General features: G+C 39.0%; 1 protein-coding gene across 5 annotated transcripts in view; it reads right to left on the bottom strand.

The window, feature by feature from the left end:
• The window catches only part of Ppargc1a (PPARG coactivator 1 alpha), a 335116-nt gene that overhangs the window by 93431 nt on the left and 215779 nt on the right, over positions 1-25906 (bottom strand). For 2 of the 5 annotated variants that reach the window (XM_026402912.2, XM_077803153.1), the window contains exon 1: positions 141-272. The exons of 2 other annotated variants lie outside the window; for them this stretch is intronic. In XM_026402912.2, the coding sequence (XP_026258697.1) occupies positions 141-188 (48 nt within the window). In that variant the 5' untranslated portion in view covers positions 189-272. Of the gene's footprint in view, positions 1-140; positions 273-13506; positions 13545-25906 lie in introns of those variants that run through there. One more of the 5 variants, XM_026402918.2, reaches the window with a different exon arrangement.

Below are 25906 nucleotides of genomic sequence, written 5' to 3'. Positions count from 1 at the left end.
AAGCTCCCGCCCGCTCCGCTCCGGCTACTTTTCTGCCTCCTCTCCTCGCCCAAGCCCATCCCCCCCCTTACAGGGATAATTGCATCTGAGGGAAGCTGCCGTCCTGGCTGCAATGCCTGCGGAGCCCAGCCCCAGCTCACCTCGATGTCACTCCATACAGAGTCCTGGCTGCACATGTCCCACGCCATCCAGCTCCTGAATGACGCCAGTCAAGCTTTTTCAACTCCAATCCACAGTGACACCGAGCACACACTCATGCAGGCAACCAGCCCCTTACTGAGAGTGAACTGAAGGCACCTGTCTTACTACAGTCCCCAGTCACATGACAAAGCTATTAAAAAGTAGGCTGGGCTGTCACTCACCCAGCCTCCCTTCTCCTGTGCAGCTTGCTGCTCAAACTCCTGACGTCACTCAAAGGCAGCCCTCTGCCTCAGTGAAGTAACGCTTTAAAAAAGAAAGAAAGAAAAAGAAAAAGAAGAAAGAAAGAAAGAAAAGAAACACTTGGACTTTTGGAGGTTTCAAGCATCATGCTGTGATTAAAGCCAGCTTTGAATGCCACAGACTCTAAACGGAGCCCTGGCCATATAATAACTAAAATCCCCTGCAATCTTTTTTTAATTTATTTTTCCTCCAAAATGAGCAAGGGGCAAAGCTCCCTGTTTCACGACAGAACAACTATATTCTTAACTAGTATGTGTATTCTCATAGGACCGTAAGCTCTCCAAGTGGACCCAAGCTCAGTTTGGGACTAAAGCAAGAGCTTATCACATGATGCATTTTTATGAGACATTTTCTAATTGGGGGAGTGTTTGAAAGCAGCAAATGAGGCATTTTTTTTTTTTTTTGCTTGTTTAATCAACAAAACAGTCTGTATTTGTTAAGGTATAAACAAACTCCTCTCCCCAGAAGTCGGTTGTCCCCGTGTGGGTAGGGAACACCAGCTCTGGAATTGTTACTGCAGTTTGCTCTGCTCCATATAAGGAGAGCAAGCAACAAAACCTCATCCTTTCAGCTTCCTTCTCATTATTTCCATTTCTTTCATAGGCTCCCAGAAAACAAATGTTAGTAAATACAGTCGCGGCTGCTGTGCCCAGAACAGCTCCGGCTTTCAGCTGCCTTCTTCCATACATGTAGCCTTTCCTCCCTGACTGCCTTAGGGTGCCTTTTTGAATAAACATTGGATTCCAACCCTCGTGCCCTGGGTCGTGCAGTTTGCGTGTGAAATCAAAAATGTCCATGGAGTGAAGGGAAAATATCCACATGCCATTAGCAGAAATATTCACTTCTTGAGCTTCACTGTTTTATTATTTCTCAGCTCGTACCTTGAGACAATGAGGGCTAATGCAGGTGCTACTGTTTTATGATGACACTACATATTGAATACATAACAAACCCAAGGTACTAGAGACAGTGGAAAAATACTTCCCATAACATTACAGTGGTCGGACTTAACCCTTCTGAGTTCCAGAGGGATGTACACAGGTATGTATCTTTGGGAAGACAGGTTTCATGGAACTCCAAACCCAACAGACTTTTAAAATTCAGCTTCATTCTTTTACCAGACAATAATTTGTCTGAAAATAAAGTTCTCAGGTATCTAAAAATAATTTTGAAAGCCCTATTAATTTAAATTCCTGCTCTACTGAAGTTAATTTAATGTTTTCTTTATTGTATATCTCCTTATGAAGAAAAGAAAGTGGTGGTTTTTCTCTAACACATACTTTAAATATTAAGTTGCTCAAGTTGTAAAGTGAAAGAAAGAAATACAATAAAAAACAAACAAGATAAAAAGCCACCAGAATGCTGTTTCTTTCATACCACTTATATTAAAGACTTCTCTCCTCTGATATCTGCAACAAGTTGCTAGTAAATTTCTGAATAATGTGATTAAATTGACAAGTTTGTCATTACTGGACATAAAAAGATGGCCAACAGCTTTGACATTTTAAGTGAGCTGAATATATTTCCCTGGCACATTTTCCTTTATACTTAGCAGAAAGTTGCTGTAGTTTTAATTTTCCATGTTAAAAAAAAATTAAAAAGGAATATACAACTTTGAGAATGTTTTCATGAAGGCAAATAATGGCATTACTTTGTGTTCCCCACCCCACCTCCCCCAAAATACTTATTTTCCTCCCAATTATATTCTTACTTAATGTAAAACTTCAGTAAATTATTAAAATTCAGGACAAAGGTCATTGGCTCTACCCTCAACACAGTCAACTGTGAAATGATATTGGTCATTTGGCCAAGAGAAGTCGATGTTTCTTAACTATTATCAAATGATCCCTGCGTCGTGAGAGTCACTGACGATTTTCTCTGTCCCCATCCAAAGATGGGCAACCACCATGCTTTTTAAAAAAATCCCATTCACACCTTTTAGAGACGTTCCTTTACCCTAGAGCATGTTGCATTATTGTTTTTGATATTTTAACCTTCACACATTGTGTAGCTTCGGGATCCATGCTACTTTTTTTTCTGCCACCTAATTCCACTTCTTAAAATGCTCAGATCAACATAGCCACCCAGATGACAAGTGGTTTCATATATGCTGTATTTTTTAGGAGTCAAAACATGTCAAGGTCTCACAAACTCCAGCATATTGCCTTCCCCCCCACACCTTCCATCTCTACTAGTATAAAAATCCAAATTTAAACCTATTCGTAGGACAAGTTAGAGTACCTGCTACTGTTTTTTTTTTTAAGTCTCAAAACTATAACTCAAAGGGATATTTTAAAGTTCTCATAATTTGGTTAATTAACTCTTCAGATTAAAAATTCTCTTCTGTCCAGTTTTTTTTTCTTTCTTTCATCAGGAGAACTTAAAATTGTTAGTTGCTCACCAACCTTGGTCTTTTCTGGCTCCCCAGGCGGTTTCTATATTTAATTCTCTCTCTGCCTTGACGGCTGCTCTTCCCCTCTCCCTGCAGCCTATCTTCCACCCCTTCTACAACTCTGCCTCCAAGGTTTCCAAGTGTTTGATTCAGTCAACAACGATCTATGGAAGCCTGACTGTGTGCCCAGCAATCCATCACAAGGACTGCTGAGAAGGGGTACGGCAGGGACACAAGGGACCTTGCAATTTTAGGGGGATGACAGAGCTTAAACGTGGAGAAAAAAAAATTGGCATGAAAAAGCAGTATCATTTTCTTCAATATCCAGATTTCTTTTTCTACTCTTGAAAGCACACTCTATTTAGGTACAAGGTCCTTTCACTAACCACAACGACTCTGCTCCAAAACAACCCCATTTGCTCCCAACAATAGGAAGAGGTATTTATTAACATCTGCTGGATGCCTATAATATCGTATATCTACACAGGGCCTGGATCCCACCCCCCCATGGAATCCGCCACTCAATAGTCCTGTTAATGTATTCCAAAGTCCCCACATTGGTGGAGGTGGGAGAATCTGTCTTTTGAGTTGATAGGGGGATGGTGGGGGGAGAGAGAAAGAATAATTCAATTCAATAATTCGTAAGAACAATTAAATTCTATAACAAAAATATTTGAAGAAGTGTTTGAAATTTGGGTTTCTTTCCCCACTCCTGCCCCCAAATTACAAGCTTTGTCCATCATCCATATTTCAGACAACTTCCCATTTCTTTTTTATTTTGTAATTATTTTTTATTTGTAGTTGGATATAATACCTTTATTTTATTTATTTTTATGTGGTGCTGGGGATCGAACCAGGGCCTTGTACATGCTAGGCGATCACTCTATCATTAAGCCACAACCCCAGGCCAACAGCTTCCCATTTCTAAAAAATAAATACAATCAAATTGGAACACTCAAACTCATACCATAGACTATAGCAAAAACACGTGGTGTCAACGTTGTATCCAGGTAAGCACAAAAGGAAACTCAGAAGTAAATACTATTAGTATAAACATCTCTTTGATTTGTTCTTGTAGACTTACAATGAGAGGAATAAATTTAAGGTGGAACATTTCAAGGAAGAAAGGGAAAGAGGAAGACAGAGCCAAACTTGCACAGGCTAGTACTGAGATCGTCACTTCAAATTCTACATGTCCATCAAGGTAGTCCTAAAACTTCCCAGGAAAGGTCATCTGTGCACCCATTTTTACAACTAAGAAAAATCAGGCAGGTAAGAGTGAAAAGCAGTTGAACAGAGTGAGCAGAACCCTCCCCAAATCTAAGGCACATCAAGGACCTCTGAGATCACTTGGTATCTAAGGAAGTGTCTGGAAAGAGGTATCCCTGAGAATTCTGCATGCCTGGAACATTCTCCCAGAAAGAAAAGAGACCTGCCCAGAATTGCTAATATTTTTAAAGTTAATTATTGCTTATGGCTATTCAATTGCTGGCTCTTAGTTCCTAGAGGGAACCATTGATCCTTGTATCCCAAGTCCATTTCTGATCATGTATTTTGGGTCTCTGGTTTGAAGCTGAGATTTTGCAGGGCACAAAATGTGGATGCAGAGTAGGGAATACCAAAGATCTTTATTCTTATAAATACTCTCAAATTAAATCTTATTTTACACAAACTGCCATGGTGATGTCCATGTGAGCAAAGAACCTCTGAGGAAACCATTTCAGGAAGGTTGGTGGACCACATTAATGCCTCCTAGCACTTTTTTGAATAAACAAGAGGTGATCGACAACCACAACAATACAGCTCTCATCTCCAATAAAACCTTCTTCAGAACAGACCTATGTGCTTTTGGCATTTTTCATATTACAACAAAAACAATGTGAAAATTAATCTGAGTTGTAGTCAGTTGGACTAATGTGAACATAAAGCAATACGAGAACACAGATAAGTAAAGGGGATGAAAGAATGGTTAAAATCTGATTTTATCATGTGCAACTCAGTCATAGTTGTGAATGTACATACATTTTTATCTACCTTAATTATTTTGGGTTAATTCACCTATAATCGAGTACCTGATTATTGAGGCAAGGAATGTTTAATAAGGTTATTTACCAATGTTTTAGCTAGAAGAAAAAATAAGGCATACCATATTTTATTTTAATCTGGCATTGTTTAAAATTTAAGATTCTACTGCACCTCAAAAACATAATATTCAATTTAAAGAAAGATTTTATCCCACTAGCTGCAGTTAATAAGGGCTGGGGAAAACTAGGGTTTGCAGATTGTTAAATCATAGTCAGGCTGCCCCCCTGGCACTGTTTTTTGGAACTTGGTTCTAATTAGCTTAAGTTTTCTTAATTTTAAGGGAGAAAACTATATTTTGCACACACTCTAAAAAAAAAAAGGATGAATGAGTGAGATTCTGGGAAATTCTTGGTTTGTTCTTTTTCTTTATCATATCAGACAGAGCCTTGGAAGAATTGTGGAGTATTTTGCCTTTGTTTCTGTTATAGACCTTTTTAAGCACTTTGATATTTGTATTTTATACTAGAAGGATAACATATACACACCTCAAATTTGGGAGAGGTTGAAAGGAAATAAATTATTAAGAAACAATGAGCTTTAAGGTCTTGTTAAATTTTGTGGTAATATGTAGAATATTCCATGATATTTGCTAACTCAGCTAGACACAGGACTTTTGAAGAAACATCCTTAATGAAGAAGATCTCCTCTACAATCAACCTTTACTTTTAGCAGTGCAGTAAAAAGGCAAATAAAAAATGCCAAATACTACTGGCAGGATTATAAATGGGAACAATTTTTCTAGAGAACAAATAGGTAATGTATATCAAAATATTTAAAAATGGACAGCCCCAGAGAGACTCAGAAATTCTACTTCTAGGAATTTATCCTAAAAAAATTAACAGAGGAATGTATACAAAGATTTTTAAGGATCCTCAATGCTATATCATTTACATTTATGTTGCTCAAAATGTGACTGTGATGTTTCTGTCCACTCTGATACAGAGTTAAGTAAATTATAAAGCAGTATACATACATATATACTCAAGGCTTCATTAAAAACCTGAAGAATACATTTAGTAGCATAATGGGAAATGTTCAATATATATTAGGTTTTATTATTAAACTGGAAATAACTATAATCATAAAAAGTTTATTTCTAAATATATATAGTCAGGAGGAAAGAAGATGAGGAAGAGAACATAAATGAGCTGTTTACTGTAGCTGATGAAATTATAAGTCCTGGTTAATTTTCTTTGTGTGCTGGTGCTTTTCTGTAACTTTCTTATTTTCTGTGATAAATAAGGATAACTTATATATTCAGAATATCTATTCATCTTTGAAATGAATAGAGAGATTCAGTATTAGGGCTATGCCTTCTTGACATACAGGGAAGAGAACAAACAGAAACAACCTCTGACATCCCTTATCTTTCTCATATATTCATCATCTGTTTAAAATGTAGTCATTTCTATCACACTGAGTCTAGCAGCTACTGCACTCAGGCTACAGGCTCGGGAGCAGCACTGAAGAAAGCCACGGCCTGACGTGTAGGAACCCTCTGAGGCCTGAATTATAGAGTGAGAGAATTTATCCACCACCACTAGCCACCTCAGAGATGGCCCCAAACAACCCAATCCCGGATGTCCTAACCATCTTCACTTTGTCTCTCAATACATTATCAAGTCATGTTAAACTCTCCCTTCAAAATTAATTATTCTTGGTAGGGTTAAAATTTCATCCATTTATAGAAATGGATCATAGCTTACTAGCATAGTATATTATTTAGAGACATATAGAAAGAAAGAAAGAAAGAGAGAGAGAGAGAGAAAGAAAGAAAGAAAGAAAGAAAGAAAGAAAGAAAGAAAGAAAGAAAGAGAAAGAAAAGAAAAGAAACAACAGTAGTATCTTCAAAAAATCATATGATGGAACTCTTAAGGAGATTTCTCAGGAAGAGAGTCTTGTCTTCTGGCTAGGGAGGCAGGAAGGGCAGGCAGAGAAGACTTAGGGGGAGAACTGAGAGAGAGGTAGCTTTCATCAGAGACACCTGAAATTGACTTAAGGAGGAAAACACAGTCCAAGATTCGAACCAGCAACTTGGAAGTGAACTTCTAGAACACTGCTTGTCCAGAAACGGGGAACCATCTGTGTAAAGACTGTCATACTGCAACCCTGTTTGTGGGTGGGGAGCTCATCGGAGAACTCTGCAGGTCACAGGAAGGACGGAAGGATGGACCCATCTTCCTTCCCCTGGAAGTCTGACTACATCCAAGGATGAAGGCTTCATGGCCACTTGGGGTATTCTAGAAATCTCCTGGGTCTCTCCTGCACATCTCCCTTCCTGCACTTGGGTGGTCATTATTTTGACCATAAATAAAAACAATTCTTATGTAATTATATAATTCCTTATGTAATAAGGGGAATAAGGAGGTTGAAACCCAGGCCATATGGCTTAAATTCACATCAGGCTCAATTCTGCCTAATGTATAGAGTGACGCTGAGGCTCTTGATTCAGCCCAAAGTGGAAGGCAGGATGGATGAGCTGGAGGAACATGGGTCCTCACTCAGCCACGTCCCTCACCAGCCGTCTGACTGGGGGCGGTTCCCACAATGAATTTGAGCCTCAGTTTCCTTATCTGTCAAAAAGATGGCCAGATTCAATTACACCAAAAATATTGGCCAGCTCTGAAGTGCTGTGATGTGACTGCATCCCAGCCAACTCGGGAAGGCTTTGCTGCACAAGGTGACTCCAAATGTGTCATTGCACGGACGCTGGGAATCAGGGACAACATGCAAGAAAGCTAACTGGTGGTAAGCTTTGCTGAGAAAGCACAGCTTTATCGCACTACAGATATTTAACTACTACCATTCTAGAAAAAGAACAGAAGAAACCTGGGACTATAATACTTTAAAGCTAGCTGTTGGCTAGAAGGAGGATGTTTTCTATACACATGGGTTTCTTACAAATCCCAGGTAGCTTACCAGAGAAAGGCAGCTCTCATACTGTTGATCATTAATTCTACCAAGTGGCACAAGTCACATGTAAGACCAAGTGTCTGTTTGCACAGTAAATGTGAGAAACACACAAATGATAGTTACTGTTTTCTTACATCTGCATAGGTGTGCAATATGATTTATCAACATGTGCTCTGGTTTTGTGACAAAAACAAAGAAATAGTGTTACTCAGATTTAGAAAAGAAGGTGGATTCTAAATTTAGAATTTTGTAAATATGAGTAAGTTTTTCAGCATCTGGGGGAAATAAGAATTTTAAGTCACCCTTTTTCCCTCCTAATATCAGAGCACTGCCCCCTTAAATAAAAAGATCATTCTATTTAATAAAATAAGATCTTATGTCTTTTTAATTTAGGGGGGATCACCTAAGAGATTACTGTAGGGTGTGGAGAGAGAAAAGAAGGTGATATGCTGAAAATATTTTATCACGACATTATGAGCAAATATGTTAAAGCAAGGCTGTGTCACAGGATGGATGGCTTATGTATACCTGAGGGTTACAGAGTTTTACTCTTCAACTCTGGAAACCCCTGTAGCAAGACATAAAGGGTTTGAGCTTCAGTGCTATCCTGCGCCACCCAGCTTGGAGGTTTCCTTCTAGGGCTGAATGAACAGCAGCAGGCACACTAAATTCCCTACCAGAGAATTTGGAGAAAGAGCAATGATAACGTGGAGTAGGGAAAGTTAGACCAGGTAAATGATAAACCTCAGTCAGAACAATGGCTTGATAAACCACCAGCTCCTCCCCTCAATGCCCTGCTCTCACGAGCAAATTCACCAGCACAACATACTTAACTTCACATTTACCTGCCACTGAAGAAAAGGAATTAAAAAAAAAAAAAAAAAAAACTAACCTAAGGAAACCTGATTTCTGTGCCTGTAAGACAATCTGCAAAAGGAACTTGACAGGAGTTTCCCTTTTAAATAAACCACACTATAAAGAGTCCAGATTGCTCTTTGCCCGAGTGTAGGATCACAGTGGATTCTTTTCCTACCTCCTTTCAAAACAAAAATCCCTAACAGCTCTGGGATGGAACTTTCTACCATCCATCTTAGTAGATTTCTTTCCAGGCAGGACACCTAAAAATAGGCCACACCTAACCTTTTGCACAGCCGTACAAAGCCATGAAGCGGGAACTCCGGCCCAGCGCTCTCCCGTGGGTATTTTCAGCATGTGTGCTCTTTGTCTCTCGATCACATTACCCAATGTCACATATTACGTAAGAACACCAGACAAGAGTGGCTCGCGGGGACCTGTTCTACCTGCAACCACTGAGGTACCGTATCTCAGCGTTGTTAATTTGTCTTCAGACTGAATCAAACAAAACAGGACTAATAATCCCCCCATTTAAAAAAAATAATCATTAATGTTACATAAACCTACCATAAAATGTCTGTTGGGTCTCCCATACTTCAGAAGCGTGAGAATGAGTGAACTGCTCCATGCCAGGAAGTGGACAATAACTATATAATGCGACACTCAGACTCACACACAAAAAGTGCCTTGCTGATGATTTCCTTTCTACGAAACCCCGAGGTAGACATGTCTAATCTATGTGGCTGGACGTCAGGAGAGAGGAGGCCCTTGTTGGGGGCAGGAAGCCAGGCACGAAAGACTCTGGGACCCAGTTGTGGTCTCCTTGTTGCTAGTGCTGGTTATATGGGCTTGAGCAGTTAGGAAAATTCATTGATCTCAACCCTAAGGGTATGGGCACTTTACAAAATCCATATTATATTTCAATGAAAAGTTTAAAATACACAAAGAAGTAAAAGAAAGATTTCTCTATAAAAGTATTTTTCTTTTTCTTAATTAAAAAAAAAATCCCCCACACTCAACTATCTTCTTTAATAGGCCACTAAACCACTCAGACAAATAGCACTGGGTCAGGAATCAAAAAACCTGGTATTGGGGTTGGTTTTTTTGACTTTGGACAAAGCCACTAAACTTTCTAGATCTATTTTCTCTTCTGTCAAAAGATGGTACAGTTTTAGGTGTTGTCTGTATGAATTTCTTGAACAAACACAATAAGGGAATCTCCCAAATCGAAACTATTAGTACTTTTATCCTTGCTTCAAAGTTCACTGTTGAAGGAGGTCATTGACTTGGCTTGATGATGCTGTTCCCCTCTCTGAGAGCATGGGCCTTAGAGTCACTGCCACTTCTAACCCATCTCTGAGGTCTCAAGTATCTGAACTGACACTAGCTGAACCTCAAGCCCATTATTTTTTAAAATGGCAATGTAAATGCCCACCTTATATGTCGGGCGTTGGGGTTAAGTGAGATTATATGAGTCCAGTGCTTGGCATAGAAGTACTCAATAGTGATACTTGTTATTCACGTATGAGTATTTAAAACTCAGTTGAAAATCAAGCAATATTATAGTGGATGTATGAGTTTGCATTTTGCCTGGCTTCCTTATTTTAAAAAGTAAATAAGTAAAAATTCTAGAAGCTGAGCAGAGCAGGGCAGACTTTCTCTTTAAGTCCTATATTAAGCTGACTTTCTATGCATGACAGAATCATCACAAGTGGTGGACACAGGGATGCCAAGTACCTGTTGGTTTCTCTGATTACATGAAGAAAAGAAAAGAAAAAAAAAAAAAACACAGCTTTATACCAGTCCTGACTTGACTCTCTCTCTAAAGAGACCAGAAGCAGCAAGGGCAGAAAACAGATTTGATTCCAAGAGGCCGGCCATGATGTTATTTGAGCCAAGAGTCTTTCAAGAATCTCACTGTTAAGAAACAAGACATCCATATGGTGCATGAAAACTGACAAGACACCGTGAATTTGCAAATGTGGGAGGAATCACCAAAGTATCAAATTGTGTTAAATGATGATATCTGAAATACACACAGAAGGCAGAATGGAAAACAAAGCCAGGGGATCAAAAAAATTCAACGTAGGGCTGGGGTTGTGGCTCAGTAGCAGAGCGCTCACCGTGTTGGGTGTGATCCTCAGCACCATATGAAAATAAATAAATAAAATAAAGGTATTGTGTCTGACTACAACATATATATATATCAGTGTACAGCCAATTTACCCCCAGTGGCCTATCAGGTACATTTTCTCGGCATTCATGTCTTGAAAATATGTGGTCAATCATACAATCACTTTTTAAATTGATAAAATGACATAAAGGATTTGTTATATTTCATCATCCATATTTAAGTTTGTTTTTTTAAAAGTGATTTCTCTGCGTAATGGAGTACTGACAAGTATGGAGACAGGTTGAAAACTGTATTGACCAATCCAGTAGCCACTAGCCACAGGGGACTCCTGAGCCCTAGAAATGTGTCCAGTCAAAATAGAGATGTTCTTTAAATGAAAACCATGCCTGCGGTTTCAAAGTCTTGCTATGAAAAACAGACTGCAAAATATCTCATTCATAATTAATAGATTGCATGTTGATAAAACAGTTTGGATATATTGTGTTAAATAAAAGATATTGTTAAAATTAAATTTATCTGTTCAAAATGGGGTTACTAAAAAATTTAAGGTTATATGCAAGATGTGCATAATATTCCTATTTGACAGTGAATTAAAACTACCAGGGATATCCTAGATGCAAATCAAATTAATGAATTACAGGCTTAAGGAATTTCAAAACTAAAGGAGTCATAGAGGTAGAGCAGAGCCACAGGAGGGCACAACTGCAGGGGGCGCCACTCCCATCATAGTCTAAGGAGTAATCTGGAGAGCTTTACATGCTCAACTTGCATGGTCCTGTATTAAATGCTATGCAATCCATCCTCCTTACAAAATCATTAGGAATCCCTTTTAGAACATCCCTGGGGCAATCCCATAAATCTTTCCAGCACCTTCTGCACCTTTTCAAAACATATACATAATAATGAGATGCAAATGTGTAAAGTGAGGTTCATCCAGTATTCCAGAATTGGGAGGGTGGCAATAGAACCAATTGCATTGTAAAACTCTAAGAGGAGGCACGAGATGGCCAGAGCATCACCCAGGATGCAAAGTCCGGATACATACAAGGATGCAATGTTCTCAAGAAGACTCTTTAGGTCCTGGAGACTAGAGGCATTTTTCCGAGGGTAGCATTTACTTTAATTACCCTCTCTCTTCCAAGGGAGAAAAGCCTGTTGTTGCATCTATAATGTAGTCTTAGTTTTCGATGCCAAAAATGATTCAGTAAACACAGTTATGTTATGGTATACTATTTCTTATTCAGTACTCAAATTAATCTCAAGGCAGTGCTGGCATTAATTCAATTTGACGCCTGTACTTAGGATTTCACATAGGTGCCTTCATCTAATTCTTCTTCTCAACTAATAAAATCTTAATTCATGGTAATATATTTATTTCTAGTTCAGTTCATGTTAAGGAATGCAGTACTTTACAGAAAACTAATTAATATCAATCATATATTATAACACTTTTAATGGTTCAGAGGAAAATCCTACACTAGAGGAAAGATTAGATGAACCAAGGGGTCTTAGCCCAGCCTATTTACTCTATTTTTAGAATTTGAGAAAAAGATACCAAGCATCATTTCAGATATAAATTTAATTGAAAGTGTGCATCATAGGAAGGCTGGGAATTAAAAACCCTGGTACTGATCCCTAATAAGACATTGATTTGATGTGACCCAAGAATGTAATTTATACCCTCAGATTCTGTTTTCCACCTATTTTGTGTAATAACCATATAATTTGCAAGTTGGTAAAGATATTCAAATTCAGGTGCATGCCTCGATTAAAATAATGAACAACTTCACTAATAGCAAGCCTTCTGCCTCTGCCGTTGTTGGTAACGATTCTATTTTTATGAAATGTTTGAGTAAGGTTGATGGCATCATATTTCCTGCAATTGTATAGTCAGTGGGAGAGTTGGAGTGTGAGCCCCTGACTGTGACACAAAACCTACTCCCTGGAGATGTGCAGCCAAGTGGCCCTCACACTTCCTTAGGGAGCTACATTTAAAAGGCCTCATTCCCTCCCAGGCACAAAGAACTGGAAGAATGAGTTACACACCTCTGAAAAAATATTTTTTTTTAATATTTATTTTTTTTTAGGTGTAGATGGATACAAAACAATGCCTTTATTTTTATGTGGTGCTGAGGATCGAACCCAGTGCCCCATGTATGCTAGGCGAGCACTCTACCACTGAGCCACAACCCCAGCCCCTGAAAAAATCTTAAAACAAACAAACAAACAAACAAACAAACAAAGACAAATGGCCACAATAGATCGTCTGAAATGCACAGTCATAATATCCAGTCTTTTCTAATTAGGCATTTCATTTACTTTACAACAATTTCTTCACTTTGGTACACTACCAGCTTAAGGAATAAACAAAAGCATACTACAGATTAATCTTTTTTTAAAATTGTTTCTTTGGTAATATAGAGATAAAACTCCAAATCTGATAAATATTTTTTAAATATTTAAATATTTAAAAAATATTTATTTTATTCATCTATTTATATGCAGTGTTGAGAATCAAACCCAGTGCCTCACGCATGCTAGGCAAATGCTCTACCACTGAGCCCCAGCCCCAGCCCCTGATAAATATATATTTTTTAAACTCTCACCAATAGAAATAAAGCAAAGCCCCCAAATAACAACAGCGCAAAAGCTCCTAGGCACAAAGATAATTCCTCCTGATACTCACTTCCAAAATTGAATCCATAGACGATAACCCCAGGACAAGTGTCATTCATTTTACTGCAGTGCAAATACTTGTATCACTAGTTGGGGAAATGCTTGCAACGGGGGCTTACACTTGCTACTTTTTAATTCACAAGGGTACGGTGACGTAGGAGGGCACCTCAGAGTCGCTGCTCAATGAACTCCACGATAGGGCACAAATTTGAAACCTAATCTTAGCCAGATATGGACGTAAGAGCAAATATGTACAGTATCATGTGCTTCCCAACAGCCCCGAGTCTCGAGGGAGCTCTCTGACATCAGCAGTTGAGACAGGTGGTTCCCTTTCCAACTGTGGAAAATAAACCCTAGTGCAGAGGCACTAAGTAAATATAGCAGTACTGTAGTTTTTCCTGGGTGCACTCTCCTTGTGGATTCTATCCTAGGATGGTACTTTATCCAACAAACCCGTTTGGGGCATACTTGCGTGCCAATAACCGGCTACACATTTGCCAACAGGTTGTTATTGGCATTAAAGTACTGGGGAAGGCTCTGCTTTGCTGTCCTAGTTGGAGGAACTACAGTTTTCCTCCTCTGGTTTATTCAGAATATGTAGTCAAGTGACTGCCCAGACCTCTGCTGGACTATGTCACCCTTTGTCCCCTGTTATTAATACAACCCAACAGAATGACAGACAAGAGTCAGACCATCTTAAAATCACATGCATAGGGCAGGTCAATACCAATCATATCCAGTTTGAGTCTGCCAGCTAAAATCAGCTGAGATGGACTGAGCCCTTTGTGGTCACAACTATTTGCTTTAGAATTTAAGAATGACTAGCAGAAGGGCACCCTGTAACGTGTGTATAAAATTACTTAATTCAGCTTCTATTTCCCTTTCGGAACATAGATACTTTTACACTCTGACAGCCACTGGCTCTTAAAGCATTCTCCTTTTTGTTGTATCGCCTTAGAAACACAAATCTTGTTCCCTGGCAGCAGCCTGCTAAGTGCTGTACCACAAGCCCAAACTAGTCCCCCCTCGCAGCTTTAATTCACAGTAAGTGGCATGAAAGGAGGTCAACCCTCCTCAGAAAACACTCACAGTTCTTTTCGACTTCAGAATCTATTTCAGAAAGCCACATTCCCTGGTATGTAAAGAGGGGCTGTGGTATTGAGACTCAAACCCTAACTATCCAACTTTTTGGAATGGTCTACACAGGGGCGAAAGTAGGGAGATGATCTGAGTTTCAACGCCTGATGGTAGTTTTCCGTGAATTCAGAGAACTCGGAGACAAGGAAGGCGGCAACTTCTCCCCTATAACCTTTTCTTCTGGAAACTGCGATGGCATGCATACATGTTATGGCTTTTCTCTCTGGAGGTGTTCATTGAATGCTTAACTCAATAATGCCATCTTAATCCTGAATGTCTCCATGGTAACCTACGACTGTAATAAACAAGTCTAAAGAATGGAAAATGAAGCAAAGTCCTCCTGCTGCCCCCTAACCTCCAACTTGGAAAGAACCAGGTCCTCTCTGCTACATAGTCTGTAGGTCTTTCGGCAAGTGTGAAAATAAGTGTCATAAAGAAATGACATCCAGCTTTTGGTGCATGCATATTTTGCCAAGCAATATGCTAAGCAGTTAGGTGGATTATCTTAATCCTTACCCTAATGGTAGGAGTAAGTGCTATTATTCTGCTGATTCTAGGGATGAGCTCACTGGACGTTAGAGAGACTAAGAAACTTTTCTAAAGAAAGAAAACGGGTGTGTGGGAGACTGAAGATGTGAGGCCAATTCTGTCTGACTCCAAACATTTTGCTCTTAATGACCGGCTGTGCAGAAAAATGGCACATAACTTATATATCTAGGAATTTCACCACAAATCAGAAGGGAGCCACAGTTTCAAGTTCACAAGGGCAGTAAAAAAGCCCAAATATCTAGCTAAGACCACTGAGCATATTTGAAAAATAGATTAAGAACACAGCCTACAAGTTTGATCAGACACCCTGCTCTGATCAAAGGAAGACCTTCTACAAGTGTCTATGAACTTGATCTGATGTGTCACTTAAGAGAATGCAACTCTCTTTGCAGTTCAACATATAAAGTGAACTTGGGGTGTTTGATTCAGGACACTGAAGAGCATCCCCAAAGGAGAAAGGGCTCTGACTATAATACCGCCCTTCTCTTTAAATGAAATGAAAGACTCCTTTTGAAGTGGCAACTCCAAACAAGGACCAGAGTTAACACATAATTAGAACACAAGGCAAACCATATTTTGAAGATGTTTTATATGCTACAAATGAGCATGCAGGCCAAGTCTATACCATGAAGCATATGTAATCTGTTCATCTAATCTGGAACAGATCTTGACAAACAGACCATAGTTTCACCTGTCAGCAGCAATATTAAAATCAACTTCTAATGGATATTTTATAAACTTTGCTTGGAAAAGTGGTCAACTATGGCAAGGTCACATAGTTTGGGGACATTCAAAACTCTTATGGTGCCAGTCTTTAGAGAGAGGCTAAAATATGTAGTTTTCAAAACTCCTCTGATGATGGAAATGTAAAAAAAGAAAAAAAAGATAGGAATTCATTGAACCTAAAGAAATGTGGGCTTTGGGGATTCCATGGCCCTGGTTTTACAGCAATTATAACTGAGGTCCAAAATACCTGCATCCCCTGGTAGACCTTTGGGCCAACAATGAAACAGTGTTCAGAATAAATGGCCCAGAACACAGAGTCAGAGTAGGCTGCCTCCCCTGGTGTCTGCACACCTTCTGGAGCCTGGAAGACCAAAGGCAATCTGGGGTGGCCTATGGCCATTTGAGGAAGTAGGCAAGGGAGCATGCATTCTCAGCTAACCACAGCCACTATCACTACCACACCTAAGACCAAAACCAAAACCACACTGACTTGTATAACTTAGTAAAAATGAAAAGTCGCACTCTTTTGGTTATGCAATATCAAGAGCATTAGGCCAAGTTCACATTCATCATCCTTTTCTGTTTATGCAAATTATGCTGCCAGGAACACACACTTCAAACAGAATGAGAGCTCAGGTGGACATGGAACACACTGGCTGTGCTGAGGTGTCCTCACCAAAGACAAACAAACAGAGACAGGACCATCAGTGTGAAGTCCACTCTGTCCACGCTACGGCAATACCACAGATTGAACTGATCAGCTTCTCTGAGTCTCAGTGTCTTCCAGGTGGGAAATGAGAATAATATCTAGCCCACAAGCTTGTCATCAGAATCCAACAGGATTATGTAAAGGACACAGATAGATAAGGAGACCTCCAGAGTGCCTGGAGGTGGTGCCCATTTCCTCCTTTAAGAGGCTTCAACTAGTTCTCTGTCCTCACAGCTTTCCTCTCTCTCCTTACTCAGGGATATTGATTATAAAATATGTGCAATAAGCCTCTATGCTTTTTATTCCTTGGAGTAGACTTGGGATTTATGAAGACACACAACACAAGGGAAACGCTCATGCTTCCATTTGGGTGCCTTGCACATGGAGAGGACAGGAGGCAATGCTGCCCAGAGCACAAGGTAAGCCTGCACAATAAATGTGTAAGAGAGAGGCCCTTCTAAAGTCCAATGCATGAAAAAAAAAAACTCAAAACCTTTGCAATGGAAATAAAATGAGATTGGATTCACAACCAATGCTTAATCATTGCAAGTTTGGGCAAATAGCTGAGGAAAGATACTGTGCAAATTGCCACAAAACAAGCTCTTTTAAAAGACTAGTAGCAATGCCTGTTTCCAATTTCTGACATCTCTTTAGGTATTTACAGGAAAAAAAAATCATCAAAGATTACATATAAAAAATCAAAACTTAAAAAAACTCCAAAACCAGGTGAATTCCCCATGGGGGGAAAAAAACCGGAAAGTTGGATTGATTATAAGCACTGAAACTTTATTTGAATGTCTGCATCATAAAATGACTCTATAAATGCCCAGAGTTATAAATAAGTAAAACAAGTTGGTGACATAGGAGAGAAGAGATATATTCATAAAATCCATGTGTTATTTTTCTAAATATTATCAATGACCACTGACACTTGAAAGAGGACCAGAGAACAGAAAAGAAAATATCATCCTGCTTGGAAAAATTAACCACAAGGAATCTGTCTCTTCAATTCATGTCTGCAGTTGATATTTATAGTCTCAGACAGTAACTTTAGACATGTCCAAGGGTGCACAATGGACTTCCTCCTCCCTGACATGAACTCTGCCTAGTATATGCTGAGTGTTTCTTATCTGAAGTGCTTGGGACCTGAAGTCTTTCAGATCCTTTTTTTTGTTTTGGATTTTGTTTTGGATTTTGAAATGCTTGCATATATGGAATGAGATATTTTGGGTATGGGACTCAATTCTAAACATCAAATTCTTTTATGCTTCACATAATGCCTTATACATTCTGAAGAGTAATGTCATACAATACTTTTATTGCACCTGTGTTTGGGCTGAAACTTATCACTAGGTCAGCTGTGGAATTTTCCACTTGTGATATGATGGTAAGTTTCAAAAATTTGGCTTTCAAACTTGGAATGGGGATGTTCAATCTGTAGATATTAACTATTCAGACTATTTTCACTTTGTAACGCTAGATAAAGATGACCCTAAAAAATTAAAATTAATCTAAAAATTCTTGAGTAAAAAAATTCCAGTAAGCCAGGTGTGGTGGTGTACACCTATAATCTCAGGGACTCAGGAGGCTGAGGCAGGAGGATTGCAAGTTCAAAGCCAGCCTCAGCAAGTTGGCAAGACCCTGTCTCTAAATAAAACATAAAAAGGTCTGGGGATGTCCTCAGTGGGTAAGTGACTCTGAGTTCAATCCTGGATACCAGAAAGAAAGAAAAAAAAAAACAAACAGATTCCAATGAGGTTAAGTAATTTCTTTATCTCTGTCATGCTATGACAAAGACACACACCACAGACCTCTCACATATAGCCCATGTGCGAATTATATGTATCTGCAACTGTGTAGAACACAAGAGAAAAGGGGAAACCTCAGCAAGAATTTGGTATGCTCCAAAAGATGGCCCAGGAGCATGCTAGGTGCTCAACTTGTATAAGGTTTTCTGACCATCTTCTCCCAAAGCATTCACAGTCTTAGAGTCAGACACACAATCAATCAAAGACCCACATGCCAATACAACAATAGTGAGTGTGTTGGGGAAGGAAGGGTGGGGTTCAGTTAAGAGCTTGAAAATAGATCTAATTAACTTTATAAATATAGCCAGGCCCTACAAAGACTTTTATAGACCACTGCCCCATATATAATTCAAAATTAAAACTAGACTCATCACTAAATCATGTACATACAGAGATGCCCAATAAAGTTTTGATCTCTGTTATAATGGGTGTTTCAACGATTAGTTTAAAAGATCAAATAGCATAATGTTTCAAAGGAAGAGTTTTGATGCCCAACTAGGTGCCCTGCTTTGCTGGGGGCTTGGATTAATAGATAGTGTAGTATTGGGCAATCCCTGTGGATACCAACATGAAAATACAGCAAAGGTTTGCCAGGATCTTAACCACCCATTCATGGACCTTCTAATACAAGTTCTGGGATCCCAAAAAAAGGACTGCAAGGGCCGTTCTTGTCTGGAAAGTAGCATGTGGATTCCTCTGGCTATTGGTGGGCTACCAGGGATGGGGATTACTGGGACCTTAGAGAGGTGTCAGACAGAGAGAGGAAAGACAAGGAGGCAGAGACGGCTTTTCCTTTGACATGAGACAGAACTAGGCCGTGACAATTCTTAACTTTTTGAATGCTTTGAGATACTTAATAACCCTGGAGTTCTATAAAATAGAGATGACACCACTATCCTCATGAGTAGGTAAGGATCAGACACTTAGCTGGGTACCTGGTAGGCATTTGGTAAATGGTAGTTCTCCTTAATGCTAAGGGATTGGAAAATAAAAAGTCCTGATGAGAAATGATGAATCACACAAGGGTTAGCTACTAAGAAAAACGCAAAAAGAAAAAGAAATATATATATGAAATGTAGTGCGAGCTTAGACTTGACTCTCAACAAGCTGGGTGGTAGATACAGCTGCTAATGTGATCTTAACATGAAAGCTGGTCTTTAACCTATGAAATGCCAGTCACCAGAAGACCAGAGAAATAAGACTTAGAGTAGTTTAAAACGGAACCAGGAAAATTTTTAAATATCTAAGTTATAATGTATATCAGGTACCACCTTCCCAAGTACTTCACAGATATTCTCTTAGACAATGAGAACTATTGTTTCCCTCTTTTTTTTTTCAGATGGAAAGACTGAGATGCAGAGACTTAAGGAAATTGTTCAAGGTTACATATCCAATAAACAGGAAGGTTGGGCCTGAGCCTGGGCAGCCTGCTCCTGGGGTCATGCCCCTAACACACACTTGGCCTCCAACCAACAAATTGACTCTCCCTATTACCTGCCAAAGTTTTAGAATTTTACTGCTTAAAACTGGGAAGCACTTAAGCTACAGAGTTGGGTAAGACCTGGCTCCCAGTCTCATGGGACGCAGTCTAACAGAGAGAACGGGAGCTTTGGGTATGGAAGAAGTAAGGAATCTATAGAACATAGTGAACACGGAAAGCAGAACCCAGTATGGCTGCAACAGAGTGAGGAAGGGGAAGCAGGCATTATCAGGGCAGTCTGTCCCATGTCCCCACTTTGAAACCAACCTGTGTGTTGGGAACACTCAGTAAAATGACCCTTTGTTATCTTTGTATTATTAAGATCATGATATTTTCCATTGTTGTTATTTATATGTATAAACAAAATATCCGTGAGGCATTTGTGATCTTGTAGGGTCAGAGATGTGGGCATGAATAATTATAATATAAGTTCCCATGTTTTCTGATTACTTGAGGTCTTAGATGAGACGTGACATGTGTGTTTTGACTTAATCTCACTGCTAGCTTCTAATAGTCAGTCATCTGATGATCCTCCTAATGGGCCACATGTCTGAAAGTATTTGCTATTGATTTTTGATACAGACAATTATGAATTTATCTAAGAAACACATGTTTATCTACAACTAGTCAATAAAGTTCCAATAGGACATAAAATTAGGGGTCCATCAAGGATCAGAGAAATTATGATAAGTAAATGTGAATTTTATCAACAAATATATACAACATGCATAAAGTAGCTCTTTAAAAGCACCCATTTATTATTGTGGTAAGAACCATCAACGTGAGGATACAATTATGATAATTACAGCAACAAAGTCATACTGCATTTACCTCACATGACTGAAACCAAAAAGCATCTATTCTTTAAAAAGTGTGATTCTGGGGTCTCTTTGGGAACTGCATGTTCCCAAACATAACAAATTACAAACTGAATAATCACAAAAGAGAAAGGTTGACCCACAAAGAGTTCATTAGGATTAGTTTGAAAAAAATACTTAATTAATGAAACTGATTTTTAAGTTAAAAAATGTATTAGGGAGGGGGGATAGTAGGGGATAGGAAAGGTAGCAGAATACAACAATTACTAATAGGGCATTATGTAAAATTGTGGATGTGTAACCAACGTGATTCTGCAATCTGCATTTGGGGTAAAAATTGGGAGTTCATAACCCACTTCAATCTAATGTATGAAATATGATATGTCAAGAGCTTTGTAATGTTGTGAACAACCAATAAAAAAATGTATTAGGAAATATTAAGAGAAAGAGAAAGGCAGAGAGTGTTCCCGTAAGGAGATCATAGGCTCGAGAGCAGATCCTCAGTTGGGTTTTTCAGGCCAAGGCAAGAGGCTTTGTGGGAGAGCCGCTCCTCATACCCTGGCCTGGCGCTGACCTCAGCTCACAGCCCGAGGCCTGAGGAAAGCTGGGAGGCTCTGTGCATCTCAGTTTCCTTAACTATACAGCAGAGCTCACCAGTGCTTACCTCTATGAGGACCATAAGGGATAATACCCCTGAAGGTTAATCTTTATGTGTCAATTTAGCTAGGCAATGAAGTCAAAGCATTTGGTCAAACACTAGTTTAGATGTTGCCATAAAGGGACTTTGTAGAAGGGAGAAATATTTATAACCAGTTGTGGGTATACCACAGCAGATCAGTCGGAGGCCTTAAGAGCAGAAACTGAAGTTTCCTTGAGAAGAGAATCTCTGAGAGAGTAAATCCTCTACTTTCTGGCCTGCGTGGCTGTCCTGTGCATTTTGAACTTATGACTACAGCATCAACTCTTCAAGAATTTCTAGCTTGATGATCTGCCCTACAAATTGGATCCCTGACAGCCTCAACCATCATGGTAATGCCTTAAATCTCTCTCTGTTCCCACCCACCACCCAACATAGTCAATGAGCAGATGAAATAAAGTAGAATGAAGGCCCTTTATCACCAGTTGGTTAACTAGAGAAATGTGTAAAAGCTCGGGATTGTTATTTATAATGTGATTATTTTTCAAAAACAAATCCAGAACCTTCTGAGCAGAAGAAATGAGAACGGGTTAACATGAGGCTTAAAGAAGATATTTAGAACACAAGCCACATGAGGACAAGACCATTGTCTTGTTGCTAGGTCGTAAAACAGTAATGAACAACTCAGTAAACACACATGGAATGAAGGGAGGAAGGCTAGAGTTCTATAGCTCTATAGGTTGAGCATCTTTTCCCTATTAACTCATTTGAACCCCAATTTTTTTACTTTTGCGCTAATAACAGAGGAGGGCAGAGGAGGTGGGTATTCATCCATCCATCTCCACAGCCATCCGGTTCCAATGAGCTCAATGAATGCCTTCCACATTCCCCAGGCTAGACTGGCCTCAGGACTGTGAAGAGGAGACAAAATTCTTACCTTTGGAGCACTCACATGTTGGAGGTGAGCATATAAATAAGCAAGTATAACTACCTCATTACTAGGTCCTGGAGTGAAGCCACATGGGAGGTACCTGGGGAGCCCAGAGAACACACACACCCCTCACCTCTTTTAGAAGGGATTCATTCATTTATATAGATATTCATTTATTAAATAAATCTTCATTATGTAACTCAATACCAAGCATTATGCTATACCCTGGAAATACTAAAAAAAAATCCCAGATATTAATAATGACTCAATTGCATTGATGATTGATGATTATTGATGTTTCAAATATTTTTCTAGGTCCTTTAGATTTACTTACTGATTCTCTTCATGCACTAAGGAATCTGGTATGTATTTCTCACACCCTTTCCTATAAGCAATCATATAGGCATAAATTTGTGTGTTTATTTTCCAAGTTCATTGATTGCCCATTAACCAAAAGGCATACTGTTAGGTACCAATTTAAGGAACACATAATATCTGTCCTTAAGTCCAATGGAAGAGACAGAGCCACAAACACAACTGCAGATCTCCTGACTCCCACAGTCTTATTGAGGCCCTGTCATAAGCATAAGCAGGCCCTTTCAAAACTTGCCCCACACTGGAGAATATAATTTTGAACACAACTAGTTAGATGTGTCAAGAGTGTTTTGTCTCATTATTATCAGGCAAACAACCAAAAAGAAGTACTGTTAACATGGGTGACAGATGTCTTCAAAATCTTACTTAAAAACAAGACTCTGTTTTTGTGACTAACCACATTAATTGCAGGTCATCGTGGCCTAAGCCTATCACAGTTACCTGGGACACGATGCAACATCATGGCTTTGAGTGACCTTCCAGCCATTGACAGTAGCATAAAGCACTGCTTCTCAAGCACTCGATACCGAAAGTATAAACACAGCAACAGAAGATGTGGGTATTAATATCCTGCATTATTGATAAATAGTATGTATCTGTCATCAGTTAATAGCAACTATATACTGCAGCAATTTCTAAATGAAGCCTTATAAATAACTGTAGTTTTAATTACCTCCAGAAAACTACAACATCCATCAACACTCATGACTCCTGGTAAGAATCATGGAGGTTCTAGAAAGTTCCACGGTTACTCAAAAAGTGAATGGCAATTAAAGGGTAAAGATTTTTTTTTTTTTTTTAATCTTAAGGGGAAAATGCCATCTCTATTCAACACACACAAATCTAGATCTTCTCGGGGATGGAAATCATGAAAGACCACGCACCAGCTAATGAGTGCACACACTCTTCATGTTGGAAAGAAAGCAATAAAGAAAGAGGAAGAGTCCCTAGTCAAATCAGAGATGAGATTATGCAATAGCCAATATGGGTATAAAGGAAGAGGGACTCCTTTGGGATAGAGGAAAATGGGTTGTCTCGTTTCTTTTGTACTTAGGTCTGACTCCATTCCTCTTTTTAATGTTTAAAATTGGTATCCTATCTATCTACAAAAATGGGATTTGGGATTACATACAAAGTTAGACACATGAAACAAGACAATAAAAATGAAAACTAGATCAAATCAGTTTAAAGGGAGCAAGGAAATAAATGCTGCCATATACCTGGAGTGCACTATATTTTTATAACAAAGTTCTACATTTAGCTCTGAGTTTTCTGGCAGTTTGAACAAAAATTAAAATGCACTGGGTTTAATAAATATTCGTAATCCAACAAAACGAAACAGGACTTCCCCATCCTCCTTACTTCAACTCTAACCAATTTCCACTCCTTCCCAGATATAAGGATTCTTGTTTCTTTCTCTATAGCATTTATCAATATTCTAAATTCTAGCTTTTTTATTCATTTTCTCTTAATGCTACTGGACTGTAAAGTTCATGAGGACAGGAGTTGCTTTTTTTTGTTTTGTTTTGTTTTTCATTGTTTTATCAGAAATTCCTAGAACAATGACTGGCATATAGTAGAAAACAGAGGCGGGGTGGATTTTATTCCCACTTCTGAATTTTGGGGAGAAATTTATCATCAGATCTGTGATGGTTTGGATATGAGATATCCCCCAAAAAACTCATGTGTTAATTCAGGAGCGTTCAGAGGAGCAATGATTAGATTATAAGAGCTATAACTCCATCAGTGGATTAATCCATTTGGTGGATAATTCAAAAGGACCGCTGTGCTAGATATTAACAAGAGGTGGGTAGGGAGTGGCTGGAGGAAGGAGATCACTGGGAGTATACCTTTGGGGATTATATTTTGTGCCTGTCTCTTCCTTCCACTCCCTCTCTCTCTGCTTCCTGAGCCACCAGCCCAGCAGGTGACCTCTACCATGCCCCTCCACCATGATGTTCTGCTTCACCTGGAGCCCAGACCTGTGGAGTTGGTCAACCATGGACTGAACCTCTTAAGTCATGAGGCTAGAATAACTTTCCTTCCCCTGAGCTGCTCTTGTCAGGTATTTTGGTCATAGCAATGAGAAGCTGAAAACACAAAGTCCTGTAACTAAATCACACCGGGCTATGGGGCTACACTGAGTTGGGTTGATAGGAGCCTGACATTCATGATTGGCTTCAAATGAAAGGCACACACAAACATGTGGTAACAAGGACACAGAATTTGGAGCCAGAAGATCAAGCTTCAGTTACCTGGGCCACCACATCCTCCCTGAGTCTTCTATCAGGCAACAAGGCATAATGAGAGATTCTGGACTCAAGGGACCTGGCTGTAAATCCTGCCCTGATACTTCAAAGCTTGAAAGCTGTGTGACCTTTGAGAATTTACTTAGCCTCTCCATGCCTTAGTTTCTTCATCTGTAGAATAGGGATAATGAGAGTACCTACATCTCAAAGGATTTCTGTTTAAAATCAGTGAGTATATATACATATATGATACACACACACATATATATATACACCTATGTATGTGTAGGGATAAGTACACACATGTACAACAACTGGATCATTGCCTGGCACACAGGAAAACTAGTGTTAGCAGTAAGCTGAACTCCTGTTCTTCATTTGTAAAATGTGGATAGTAATTACCCATTGAGTTGGTGGTAAGGATTGAATGACCTTAAAAGTGACAATGTGCCTAAGTTTTTCAAAGAGTGACTTTGTTGTTGTTGTTTATTTTCATGAAAGTAGAATTCATTCATCCTAAGCTTTTTAGAAAATGCAAAAATCCCCTCTATCTCAACTAATAGTGAGAACTCTATTAGAATTTTCTTGCATAAATTTCCACATTTCTTTCTATGCCATAATCACAGATTGTGCTTATGAAAACACATTGGACACATGATACAGTGCTCTGAAAACTGCATTTTAAAACTCTTCTCATGGTACTCTATCAGCAACTAAAGATCCATGTCATTCTACGTAACAGTTGCCTAGCATCTCATGATATGAAAGTACCTTGATTTATTTGGCCAAGACCCCATTCACACACATTAGGTCATTTCCAATTTGTGAAAGTGCTCTGTAAACTATAAAGAAATATACAAATGCTAGTTATCATCACCATCATCTTAAAGACAAATATCTAGACATTCTTATTAAAGTCTTAAAAGGCCTTTGTCCACCATCTCTTTAGACCCCTAGAAATGCCGCTTCCGTCTAGTCGTGTCCACACCAT

This window comes from Urocitellus parryii, chromosome 10 (genome assembly GCF_045843805.1).
Source record: "Urocitellus parryii isolate mUroPar1 chromosome 10, mUroPar1.hap1, whole genome shotgun sequence".
NCBI lineage: Eukaryota > Metazoa > Chordata > Mammalia > Rodentia > Sciuridae > Urocitellus > Urocitellus parryii.
This window is presented reverse-complemented; position numbering and strand designations above follow the sequence as displayed.